The 14022-nt window shown below is 44.6% G+C and overlaps 1 protein-coding gene across 3 annotated transcripts in view; it reads left to right on the forward strand.

The window, feature by feature from the left end:
* Window positions 1–14022, forward strand: part of spata5 (spermatogenesis associated 5) — a 129803-nt gene that overhangs the window by 109273 nt on the left and 6508 nt on the right. For all 3 annotated transcript variants that reach the window (XM_041840759.2, XM_041840768.2, XM_041840776.2), the window contains one exon: window positions 5714–5878. In XM_041840759.2, coding sequence (XP_041696693.2) covers window positions 5714–5878 — 165 coding nt within the window. The remainder of the gene's footprint in view (window positions 1–5713; window positions 5879–14022) is intronic.

Here is a 14022-nt window from a genome sequence, read left to right on the forward strand (position 1 = left end):
CTGATGGCGTGGACCCCTGCACAGTGTGCCTTCTTGTGGTCCCACTCTATCTCGGTAGTGTCCCCAGCCAGCATGGTTGCAGGGAGGCCCATGTATCTCCACCGTGAAGTGAGTGAGTGAGTCACTGGGGCCTCTGCGGATTGCAGACTGACAGGTTTAGGAAACCACATAGAGCGGATGCCTTTGGGGCAAGGAACAGACTCAACTAATGTCTCAGCCAACCAGCATGGGGAAATGTCCCTTTCAAAGAAGATAACAATTGAGCATAAAAAAGGATGTGGCATGAAAAAAAAGATCCTGTATGTGGATTAGATGGCTCAGTTGATTGGAGCATGATGCATGGTAACACCAGAATTGTGAGTTTGATTCTTGCATTGGACCACATATAGGCCTACTGAACCACATATAGGCCTACTGAACCACATATAGGCCTACTGAACCACATATAGGCCTACTGAACCACATATAGGCCTACTAAACCACATATAGGCCTACTGAACCACATATAGGCCTACTGAACCACATAAAGGCCTACTGAACCACATAAAGTCCTACTGAACAACATATAGGCCTACTGAACCACATATAGGCCTACTGAACCACATATAGGCCTACTGAACCACATATAGGCCTACTGAACCACATAAAGGCCTACTGAACCACATAAAGTCCTACTGAACAACATATAGGCCTACTGAACCACATATAGGCCTACTGAACCACATATAGGCCTACTGAACCACATATAGGCCTACTGAACCACATAAAGGCCTACTGAACCACATATAGGCCTACTGAACCACATATAGGCCTACTGAACCACATATAGGCCTACTGAACCACATATAGGCCTACTGAACCACATATAGGCCTACTGAACCACATAAAGGCCTACTGAACCACATATAGGCCTACTGAATTATGTGTGAAGTCTTTTGTATAGTCTGCTATAATGACTACGATTTTGATATGTACTGGACTCTATTCCTTCTAACTCGCTTTGTAGTATTTACACAGTAACTTTTAATCAAATGAATTGGCAGAATGTAGACTCCTCACTCACATTGATACACTTCCAGTCCTATGAATAAGACCCTTGTGTGACTGTGCGGGGGCAGTATTTTGTAAACAAAGACAGTGAATAGACATAGCTGAAAGCAGGTTTGATTGGTTGTGTCCAAGTATGTCTAAAGAAATGTTCAGAGGCTTGGATTCCCAGCATTTTTCACCGGTTACAGAGAGGTACTGGCCTTCGGAGATAGGAAGTCGTCTGTAATCACTTTTCGAGGAGGATCGCAATGCCTGGAATAATTACTGTTGTTATCGGCAGTGAAACTTGGCTGGCAGAGAGCAGGCGAGGCTTTTTTTCTTCCCCCTGTTTTGATCAGGCGGACTGAAGGCACTATACTGTATCCTGACTTCTTTTCTATGTTTGGTGGAAAGTATTTTGAAGTACTTTTTTTCTAAGTTTGGAACGCATTTTGAAGTATTTGGTGCAAAGTTCCCATTTGATGTCACTATGTTGAGATGCAGAGGTTCATGATCAGTGTGAGCATTTCTCTTAACAGTTAACTCAGAGAAGAATATGGGCTACTGTGATAACCTCATACTTTGAATATAGGAGCCTTATTCACCAATAACTGCAGTGTTTCTTCTCTGTGAAGTTTTATAAACGTTTGAGAGTTGTTAGCATGAGGTTATAGTGGGTTTTGTCAGTGTCCTCTGCTCCAGCTGTTTTCATACCTCCCTCCCTTTGTCTCTCCCCCTCCCTCCCCCTCCATCCCCGTCTTTCTGCCGTCAAGCCAAGGCTTCAGGTGGAAGGATGGCGTAACGAAAGAGCCCGTCAACGCTTGCCCAACATGCCAAGTATTTTTCTTTTGGGGTCCTGCCTACCCCCGGATCCTTGAAAACAGGAAGTGTATCTTGTTAAGTGATGGATGGGCCCCTGCCCTCGCTGAAAGGACCAGAAAAAAATATATTTGCCTCCAGGGAAGTCAGATGAGTTTAGCAGTCTCAAAGCCCAGAGTTGGTCTGTTTGTGTGAGCACCTGGATAGTTGGGAGTGTGTATGTGTAGCGTTTTGTACACGTGTGAATGTGTGTGTGTTTTTATGGTAGAGAAAGTGTGCAACTTTGCTTGTAGGACATACCCAGATAATCTGTCGTGAGCAACATCTAGGGTTAACAAACGTAAATGGATTTAGCATGTTGAGCTAGATCACCTTAACGCTCTCGGTTCTTCCCGGTGTGTCCTGTTAGTGTAGTTGTATTGTGGAGGCCCTGTAGGTTGTGTGTGTGTGTGTTTGTGTGTCTGTCTGCCTGCCTGTGTGTGTGAGGGGTCGGCAAGTTTGCGCTGGCATGCGGCCGCCACATACTTCCAGGGAGAGCAACTCAGGAAGTGTCCCTGGCACGTCCACAGTGGAGCGAGGTACGCACTCCGGCGACAAACAACCACAGGCCCCCCTCCTCTGTCCCCCTCATGGGAAGAGCGATGACAAAGAAGAGACAAATGTGTTTTTGTTCCAGACACACGTTGTCAAGCTACTCTGTCCCCTTGCCAGCATGGACCTTTATTATTTTCCTTTGGCAGTGGCCCTTGGGCCTATTCTTCTCCCCCATCCTAATCACGGTGACATTGTTGTCCTCCTATTCATGTTGTTAGCGCATAGCAGGGCGGATCCAAGTGGAGGAATCTGGACAACCGCCAAAAAATAACATTTCCTCTGGTGATACATCGTTCATTTGTTAGCCAGACTGTTGTGGTTACGTCGATTGTTTTTCCATTTGCAAATGTTCCGCACAGGGAAGCGCAGACAGATTTAAAATATGTACATATAGGAAGGAAGTCTCTGGGCTTGAAAGTCCTTTGTATATCCAGAGGGTTATAGCAGGGGATGTGACGAGGATGTAAAGAAAAAGTTGAAAGGCGGTGGGCTAGGGCACTGCTCACCAGAGGCTCAGAGATGACTTCCACCTCTGCAGGCCCGTCTGTCTGTCTGTGCTGGGCAGCCAACTGTCCCTCTATGACATCAGGGAAGAGAGACCGCAGTGGTTGGAGGGATATTTTGGGTCGTTGGGATGCACTAGGCCAGGGGTCGGCAACAGGCGGGCCGCAGGCCAAAACCATCCTGCAAAATATTTTATATACAGTGGGGAAAAAAAGTATTTAGTCAGCCACCAATTGTGCAAGTTCTCCCACTTAAAAAGATGAGAGAGGCCTGTAATTTTCATCATAGGTACACATTAACTATGATAGACAAAATGAGGAAAAAAAATCCAGAAAATCACATTGTAGGATTTTTTATGAATTTATTTGCAAATTATGGTGGAAAATAAGTATTTGGTCAATAACAAAAGTTTCTCAATACTTTGTTATATACCCTTTGTTGGCAATGACACAGGTCAAACGTTTTCTGTAAGTCTTCACAAGGTTTTCACACACTGTTGCTGGTATTTTGGCCCATTCCTCCATGCAGATCTCCTCTAGAGCAGTGATGTTTTGGGGCTGTCGCTGGGCAACACGGACTTTCAACTCCCTCCAAAGATTTTCTATGGGGTTGAGATCTGGAGACTGGCTAGGCCACTCCAGGACCTTGAAATGCTTCTTACGAAGCCACTCCTTCGTTGCCCGGGCGGTGTGTTTGGGATCATTGTCATGCTGAAAGACCCAGCCACGTTTCATCTTCAATGCCCTTGCTGATGGAAGGAGGTTTTCACTCAAAATCTCACGATACATGGCCCCATTCATTCTTTCCTTTACACGGATCAGTCGTCCTGGTCCCTTTGCAGAAAAACAGCCCCAAAGCATGATGTTTCCACCCCCATGCTTCACAGTAGGTATGGTGTTCTTTGGATGCAACTCAGCATTCTTTGTCCTCCAAACACGACGAGTTGAGTTTTTACCAAAAAGTTCTATTTTGGTTTCATCTGACCATATGACATTCTCCCAATCCTCTTTTGGATCATCCAAATGCACTCTAGCAAACTTCAGACGGGCCTGGACATGTACTGGCTTAAGCAGGGGGACACGTCTGGCACTGCAGGATTTGAGTCCCTGGCGGCGTAGTGTGTTACTGATGGTAGACTTTGTTACTTTGGTCCCAGCTCTCTGCAGGTCATTCACTAGGTCCCCCCGTGTGGTTCTGGGATTTTTGCTCACCGTTCTTGTGATCATTTTGACCCCACGAGGTGAGATCTTGTGTGGAGTCCCAGATCGAGGGAGATTATCAGTGGTCTTATATGTCTTCCATTTCCTAATAATTGCTCCCACAGTTGATTTCTTCAAACCAAGCTGCTTACCTATTGCAGATTCAGTCTTCCCAGCCTGGTGCAGGTCTACAATTTTGTTTCTGGTGTCCTTTGACAGCTCTTTGGTCTTGGCCATAGTGGAGTTTGGAGTGTGACTGTTTGAGGTTGTGGACAGGTGTCTTTTATACTGATAACAAGTTCAAACAGGTGCCATTAATACAGGTAACGAGTGGAGGACAGAGGAGCCTCTTAAAGAAGAAGTTACAGGTCTGTGAGAGCCAGAAATCTTGCTTGTTTGTAGGTGACCAAATACTTATTTTCCACCATAATTTGCAAATAAATTCATTAAAAATCCTACAATGTGATTTTCTGGATTTTTTTTTCTCAATTTGTCTGTCATAGTTGACGTGTACCTATGATGAAAATTACAGGCCTCTCTCATCTTTTTAAGTGGGAGAACTTGCACAATTGGTGGCTGACTAAATACTTTTTTTCCCCACTGTATATATACATATATATATTTTCTTAGGATTTTAGTTTTGGGTCCAAAAATTTCAATTTCGCTTTGAGTTTAATTTAGAAAATCTGTTCCCAAGTATTCCCACAAATAAAAAAGAGACGTGATCGTGTCTCAATGTAATCAAGATATGAAATGTTTGTTATTTTCAAATACAATCTCTGTTTGGGATTAGTTGTGATCAATTTGCAGTGTACAAATTATTATAATTATTTTCCAGCCCCCGACCATTCGCTCCAACAAAAATCGACCTGCGGCTAAATCTAGTTGCCTACCCCTGCACTAGGTTGTGGGGAGGGAAGTTATTATTTTTGACCCTGCGACTGATGATCCTGCTGTGTTTAGCCATGTTAACATCCTGTCCAAGAGCAATGTTGGCCTTCAGTCAATATTGAAGGACTAAATGCCTTCCTAACTAACTAGTTCAGAATAGTTCCCTTCACCGTTTCTTTCTCAGAGATAAACCAAAACAGTATTCTTACCTCTACTGCAAGACAACGTGTTAGAACGGATATTAAGTTGCGATTTTTTTTCTGTTTCACATGGTAATCAATAGATCAAATGTGCATTCTTTCATCCAGTGTTGTTTTGCTGTACCTTGGAAACCAGCGTATGGTGTTGACTTTGATTGAATATGGTCCTCCTGAGACTGCACATGGCCTCCATTTGGAATAATAATCTTCACGCTTGATATGAACTGAGGTGAATTGTGCAAATCAGGCCTTGCTTCAGGGCAAGTTTACCACACCTGCAATCAGTGCATGGAATTCTTCTAGTCTAAGGTTCCTAACAAGAGAGATGGATGGAGGGAGTAAGAGAGAAGGATAGATGGAAAGATTTATTGATTCATTGATGAAGACTCCAGCCTCAAAGGGATGTTTGTCACCCAGCAACAGAGACAAACACACAGACATGACTAACAGCTTATTTCCTTCTCTTCTGTTGCCTAGGCCCTGATGCGTCCGGGTCGACTGGACCGGATAGTGTACGTCCCTCTACCGGACGGCCCCACGCGACGGGAGATCTTCATGCTGCAGCTCCGCAACATGCCAGTGGATCAGGACATGTGTCTGGATGACCTGGTGACCCGAACGGAAAAGTACTCCGGAGCAGAGGTGAGAAAGCAGTACTGATTATGGTTTGCAAATAAACAACACGTACACTATAATAGTCATTTTATGGTAGAATACATAGAAGATATGGGATGTAATACATATTTCGGGCCGAACCCTAATGTGAGATCCCAGTGTAATAGAATTTTGGGGCTAATCTCCCATTGACATCAATGCATAGTTCACGCGAAAATCTGAGGTACGCACATGCAGATCTCAAGTTAGGATTTCACCCATTGTGATTAGTATTGAGAATGTGATATTGAATGTAAGAATGTCAGCACTAGTGCCCGTATGTGTTTTTATATCAAATCAAAAGGTCCAGGAACAACTCTACCATTTAGTCATGGATGGCTTCAATTTGGTTTTTATTGGACAAATGATCGAGGAATTGAGTCCAGGATTTGAATCAATTCCTTCAAGTGAGATTGATCGAAAGCATGCTACCGGAATCATGGTTGGCCACCCTGGCAAAAGCCGGACTGTCAAAGAAAGATTGAATGGCACACTCAACGCAGAGACCCGGAAAGTCAAGTTCAACATGGAAAATAAAATATTGAGGTGAAGGTCTCTCTCTCTCCTCATTGTTATTGTCTTAAGCCTACCTTTTAACGATTACAGGAAATAAGAGAGAGGTGGCCAGCGTTCGCAAGGAGATGTTATTCGCCTTCCACTGTCTGTTTTATGTCTGTGCTGTGTCAAGGCCCTCGTGATCTCACAGTTGGCGGACTCGCAGCGAGCGCACAAACACTCCATTGTGTGACAGACTCGTCTCTTGACGTTGGGCTGGGGTGTGAATCACGTTGTCTTGACAGAGAAACAGCGCGGGCCGTTGAAGCCCTGACAAGCCCTAGCTGTCAAGATGTTTTTCATGTTTTTGGTGGTTTAATGATGACACAGCCTTCAGTGGCTAGAAAATCAACTCCAGTCCAAAATGTTACAGTCGATCAAAATGTGGTTGGAAGGCCACATGGATATTATGAAGAGGATTTGTCAATACCGTATCTAGGACCTTTTAGCCACACATTTTTCTCTGGCTATTCTCCTGGAGATCTGATCTGAGGAACAGAGGTGTCGAGGAATTTGCTTCTCTACATTTAACTTTTGGGATTTGAAGAGATCCGTTGAAAACATGTACCCCCACCCTCCTTTCCCCTCCCTCCTTCCCGCCATAGTTCCCCCCAACCAAAAGCAGCTTCGAGAAGGCACCTGGAGAAGGTATGCGCTGAAAACCGATCCCTTGGTATCAGGTGTTGCGTTCTACATCGGGGTGTTTGGGATAGAGCTTCCACCTCCCAGTGGAACGTTTGCTTTCTCTGTTTGCCGTTCACTCTCGGTAACCCACGAAACCCTCCAGAAGTATGTGCTGCTTCTCACAACATGCACAAGCTTGAAGTCAATGGTCTGTGAGCTGTTACACACTTTGTTGTTTCCAGTGCTTTTTCGTTGCCAGCGCTTTTGTAGTACCTTTGTATGTCAGGGGACATTTGGAAGCCATTTTCATGCCCCTCAAGGCTCTAACTTACTAAGATAAAGAACACTAACAAACTGTAATCTAACAAACAGTTAGATGTAGTAATAAATAGTTAGATCTTGTGGTCCAGTGTTTCTTGGTGGGATGTATAGGTGGAATGGAGTGCTTAAAGGCATCTTCTCTATACTAAATATACTATAGCTCTCCTGAGGGTATGTGAACGTGAATACTCCTGGCATGGCCCGGTCATAAAAGTCTGCCGGAGTGTTATGCGTCTGTTTGAAATGCTACTGAGCGGGGGTATTTGTCTTGGCACGGCAGCGTTTCTACAGAGGGCGGTGAGGCGTGCCATGGCGGATGGGCATCGGTTGTGTATCAAGCCCACACTTCAGGGGAACAAGTTCGATGAGGGGCCCTCTTAAATCGTCCAGGCTCTTATTGAAATTGGAGGCCGGTCTGCCGAGTCAGATTTCTCTTGCTCACACACAGCCTTCTCTCTCTCTCTCTCTCTCTCTCTCTCCTCTCTCTGCCAACTGAAGTACTAGGAACTCTTAAGAAAATGAGCATGGACATTACTAATCATTGAGTCTTGCGTTAGTAATCAGACTTTGTGAGGAGAGAAAATGATTTTGGCTTACACTTCACATAAAGTTGCAACAGTGTCATTCATGTAAAGACCCTGTTGCATCCCTAGTCTTGATAGGGTTAGGTTGAATGGACTGGTAGAGTGACAGACTGGCAGTTGTTGTCATGTCAGCTCCGAGCCAGAAGCCTTGTTAGAATCACGTCTTCCACCTGGCAGGTTCCTGCCCCGAGTGACATCTGTTTTCCCCAAGTTTACACCCCCTACCCCCCACCACCACACCCGTCCATCAGCACTGCTCCTGCCCCCACCATCCGCATTCAGCTGTCCAACAAAGTAACATTCGATACTGTAATTGCATTGTGTTGTCATAAAGAGGGATTGCTGCTAGTCCGGAGGGAAGGGTGACGCGTTTCTTTTTTATGATCAAGCCCTGACAGGAAGAACCCAAGGATTTATGTACCCCATCACATGTTCCGAGTCAGAGAGAGGCCAGCTCCTTCAGCCTGGTGGAGACCTGTTGGCCCGTTAGCTTTGATAGAGGAGGCTTCTTTACTAGGAGTCAACATTGTTTCCCCTGTTAGCCTGCGGAAGGTTGCACAGGGTGTCACGGAGAGGACGCACGTCAGTAAAGGGCTCTCAGTTTTCCAGAGGACTCTGCGAACTTGGTTTACTCATAAATGGGGAGAGGTACATTGTGGGAACATCATATAGGCCCAGAATGGGGACATTGTGGGAACATCATTTAGGCCTACTGTGGGGACATTGTGGTTGATTAAGTGGATCCATATTTCATAGTTTTCATGTTTACGGAAGGTCATTTCTCCACGAAATCCCCTGCTGTCAAAATATCCACCATGTGTTGTATTTGAGGAAAAGGTAAAGATTGCTTAACATTACCAGCCATCCAAAACCAATGTATGGCTCTGAAATATCAAAAGGCCTCGTATAATCTGTAGGTGGAAAGACTTTGAAATAACATTGATGTTATGAAGGGGGAGAAAGAAAAACACAGAAAACACCATCATACAGTGAGGAAAAAAAGTATTTAGTCAGCCACCAATTGTGCAAGTTCTCCCACTTAAAAAGATGAGAGAGGCCTGTAATTTTCATCATAGGTACACGTCAACTATGACAGACAAAATGAGGGAAAAAAATCCAGAAAATCACATTGTAGGATTTTTTATGAATTTATTTGCAAATTATGGTGGAAAATAAGTATTTGGTCAATAACAAAAGTTTCTCAATACTTTGTTATATACCCTTTGTTGTCAAACGTTTTCTGTAAGTCTTCACAAGGTTTTCACACACTGTTGCTGGTATTTTGGCCCATTCCTCCATGCAGATCTCCTCTAGAGCAGTGATGTTTTGGGGCTGTCGCTGGGCAACACGGACTTTCAACTCCCTCCAAAGATTTTCTATGGGGTTGAGATCTGGAGACTGGCTAGGCCACTCCAGGACCTTGAAATGCTTCTTACGAAGCCACTCCTTCGTTGCCCGGGTGGTGTGTTTGGGATCATTGTCATGCTGAAAGACCCAGCCACGTTTCATCTTCATTGCCCTTGCTGATGGAAGGAGGTTTTCACTCAAAATCTCACGATACATGGCCCCATTCATTCTTTCCTTTACACGGATCAGTCGTCCTGGTCCCTTTGCAGAAAAACAGCCCCAAAGCATGATGTTTCCACCCCCATGCTTCACAGTAGGTATGGTGTTATTTGGATGCAACTCAGCATTCTTTGTCCTCCAAACACGACAAGTTGAGTTTTTACCAAAAAGTTCTATTTTGGTTTCATCTGACCATATGACATTCTCCCAATCCTCTTCTGGATCATCCAAATGCACTCTAGCAAACTTCAGACGGGCCTGGACATGTACTGGCTTAAGCAGGGGGACACGTCTGGCACTGCAGGATTTGAGTCCCTGGCGGCGTAGTGTGTTACTGATGGTAGGCTTTGTTACTTTGGTCCCAGCTCTCTGCAGGTCATTCACTAGGCCCCCCGTGTGGTTCTGGGATTTTTGCTCACCGTTCTTGTGATCATTTTGACCCCACGGGGTGAGATCTTGCGTGGAGCCCCAGATCGAGGGAGATTATCAGTGGTCTTGTATGTCTTCCATTTCCTAATAATTGCTCCCACAGTTGATTTCTTCAAACCAAGCTGCTTACCTATTGCAGATTCAGTCTTCCCAGCCTGGTGCAGGTCTACAATTTTGTTTCTGGTGTCCTTTGACAGCTCTTTGGTCTTGGCCATAGTGGAGTTTGGAGTGTGACTGTTTGAGGTTGTGGACAGGTGTCTTTTATACTGATAACAAGTTCAAACAGGTGCCATTAATACAGGTAACAAGTGGAGGACAGAGGAGCCTCTTAAAGAAGAAGTTACAGGTCTGTGAGAGCCAGAAATCTTGCTTGTTTGTAGGTGACCAAATACTTATTTTCCACCATAATTTGCAAATAAATTCATAAAAAATCCTACAATGTGATTTTCTGGAGAAAAAAATGCTCTATTTGTCTGTCATAGTTGACGTGTACCTATGATGAAAATTACAGGCCTCTCTCATCTTTTTAAGTGGGAGAACTTGCACAATTGGTGGCTGACTAAATACTTTTTTTCCCCACTGTATATATTTTGTTTTCCAAGCAGGAAGATAAATGGCTTCCTCTTAACACCTGTTGTGGTTGTGGTTGTTCCTCTGGCCCTGTTCCCCGCCAAAGATTTATGACCCCATATTTGTTGTTGCAAAGATTTTTTATTATCAAGGACACGCAGAAGAATGCATCAACAAAGCTGTTGCTATTTTAATAACAGTAACATTCAATGTAAAGACTCAATGACGCAAGTGTACGTCTGGCCTCTGCAGATCAGAGATTGATAGATAAAAACACAATGTTGATCAAGAAAATATGCAGTTTTTGCGGTTGTTCGAGGCCAAAACATAGGTGAGTGTTATAAATTGGTGAGCTTTTTTATGAGTTTTAAATGCACAGTATAATTTTGCCAAAGTGAACCACTATTGTTTTGACATTTTCCAACCATAGGAAACGGGAGGAGATTGCCCAGAAATATGTATATATAATATTCAGTTTACTACCCCGGCAAGTATGTCAGATTGTCTCTGGAACTAATAGCTATTTACCTCTCTAATTTTGATCATAAAGTAATCTTTTTCCTTTTCAAGTGAGCAGCCTTTCAGAGTCCTGGCTGTCAAAATGCTAGAAGTATGAAACGGACAGACTTTTAGCATTTATATATAAAGACCTTGCTTTGGTCTAGGTCCAAGTACACGCGTGGCGCAAATTGAATTTTTCCTGGGAAATATGAACCACTCAAGTGTACTCAATGTAATGTTTCTCTTGGCTTGGAGTAGAGGCAGGAGGGAGGGAGAGGGCCGAGAGAGAGAGCAGGAAGGATAGAGAGGGATGTTTACCCCTCCAGCATTAAGAAACCAGTAAAAAAAAAAGTCCTAGGGCCTTTTGGCAGCGAGAGGAGGCAAACTACAGTGAGAGAGAGAGATTGAGAGAGAGATTGAGAGAGAGATTGAGAAAGAGAGCAAAAAGAATGCAAGGGGAAGACCAGCGCAATAGGAACTCCAGGAACCAGTAAAAAAAGGTTTATAGAGTTGGCCCCCGGCTCTTCCTCTCCTTCCCTGGCCTTAGGCCCCATAGGCCACTGTCAGGAGGAGGTGTGCCTGTTTCAGGGGCCCACAGGGGCCGACAGGTCAGGGGTCTGTAGTTAAACGCTGCACTGAGTAGCCCAACAGGAAGGCCAGTCTCTCGTTTAACACCTCGCAAACGACTGTGGATTGGCCACACCTTTGCCTTGCCTTAAAAATCCTTCTTTAACCTGTCTCATCCACTTCATCTACACTGATTTGAAGTGGATTTAACAAGTGACATCAATAAGCTTTGATATAGCTTTCACCTGGATTCACCTGGTCAGTCTATGTCATGGAAAGAGCAGGTGTCCTTCATGTTTTGTACACTCAGTGTATGTCAACAGTCCTTCCGCCAAAGGACCATTACATTTCATGAAATTCCCTAAAATCATGGTATTTTCTTTGTCCTGGTTTCGTGAGGAATTACTCTATTGAGATTGTGTCATTGTGATAATATTGGTGATACTGTTGATTCTTTAGCCCTCTTACTTTTTGCCCAATCAAAATGGAGGGTGTTCCACTTAGCCATTGCTTTGAACATTTTTGTGTCTCGGTCTCTGTGTGCCAATATGTTCCCATTCAAAATGTCCTTGTACCATTATGTCTACCCTTATGTCTTGGCCTTTTAGCCTTACTCTTATTCAGCTGTACTGGCCAGAACAATCAAATGTCTTTCTCAAGGGCCGAATAGCCCCATTCCCCCTACTCCTAGACACAACCAATATCAAACATCTGTCAACATGAAGGTTTCCATGACTCCAGTGCAGCATCCAGAGGTTGGTGCCACAGTAGATGTTACCCATGTTTAGCCTTGTAATTACCAGACTGATTAGCTCTGTGCTATCAGTCTGGAAGCGATACCATTGAAGCCGTTTTGGCCAATGGGCGTTGCTTGTCGTCTTTCCAGAGAACGGTATATCGAACGCCAGGATAATAGGCTATATGAGCCAAAAAAGGCAGCAAGAAAGATATATATATATATATACGTATGTCAACGTGAGACTTAACAGAAATAAAGTAGCGTACTAATGTTTTTGCCAAACCGTAGTGATGATAGAGATTAGTCTACCGCATCGGATTCAATACAGAGATTGTCTTGATACAGGAACCTCTGATTGCCTACAGTTTATTGAACCTTCTTGTAATTGATGTTATATGCTATCGCATAGAATGGAGCAGGTATGATAGGGAGCATAGTTTATTTTGGCAACTTTCAAACTGCCACGTAAAGCTTTATATTTAGCTATCACCTCATAAGTATGACTTTACATGTGTTGTTGTCCTGCTGTCTACTGCCTGTCAACAACGGAGCTTCGCGTTCGTCATCAACTAAACCACGCCCATAGTTCATCAGAGGAAGCAACGGTGATGGGACAAGGCGGGGCTAAGAATCATGCCTTCGCAGCCCTACCAGACTGATATCTGTGCAGCGTTTAATGGAATCTCCCGGGATTAGGTGGCTCGTGAGGCTACCATGTTACCCATATGACTTAAAGCAATTTTAGAATAGAGGATGGGCACGGACGTCCTGAATTTTGCTTATCATGTGAGCAGGACTGTGCAAACGTGAGCACACACACAAACACACACACACTTGGGGGCAGAGTAGTACACGAGAATACACACAGAGCCATAGAGAGCGATCTCCGGGTCGCTTCAGTGTGGGCATGTTTAGTAAATATTCCATCTCTTCCTTCCCAGGGCTGGGGAGAATGTGCCGCATTCATTCGCCTGATTAACCGGCGAGGACATATATGCCCTTAAAAGTGAGGCCCTGTTTTCCCCCTTACACGCCACGGCCGCCTCGTCGCAGAGCCTCGAACACAGGTGCTATTCCACACGGGCCTTTCCAAAACAGGGGAGAGGTGAGGAGGGGGTCGACCCTTCTAAAAGAGTTTCATCATCTCAACTGATTGGTCCGCATCATGGGTTAGCTATGACAGCAGTTCTATAGGTTCTGGATTAGAGCGATTGTTGTTATGATGGTAGTAACGCACTAGGGATGGACTTCATAACAGCCAAGTCACCCCTGCTTTGAAAGTTATTCTGGGGGGGGGCGATAGAGAGAAACTAACACTGTGTTGTCTTGGCAACGTTAGCGAGCGCCAGTGAAACGAGCGCACGTCCCATTTTTCGATGGAATCTGATTCCCTTGACACAATCACTGCATGCCAAGAGGCCCTACCCCTTCTCCTTCCCCTTATGGTCGTGTGGCATGTTTCCATTCACGTCTCCTTCCCCCCCACGTGACTCCATAACCCCCCAACACACACACTCCCCACCGCTCTCCTCCCCCCTATCCTCAACTTAACCAGCCCCCCCCTGCCTTAATTTTTAAATACTGTAGGTTTCACATGGGTCGTGGTCAGGCCATATTTCTCCTGGCAGCCTGCTGTCACTGCAGACACTTCCTCTTTGCCTTCTTGGAGAATTAAA

Source organism: Coregonus clupeaformis, chromosome 2 (assembly GCF_020615455.1).
Source record: "Coregonus clupeaformis isolate EN_2021a chromosome 2, ASM2061545v1, whole genome shotgun sequence".
Taxonomy (NCBI): domain Eukaryota; kingdom Metazoa; phylum Chordata; class Actinopteri; order Salmoniformes; family Salmonidae; genus Coregonus; species Coregonus clupeaformis.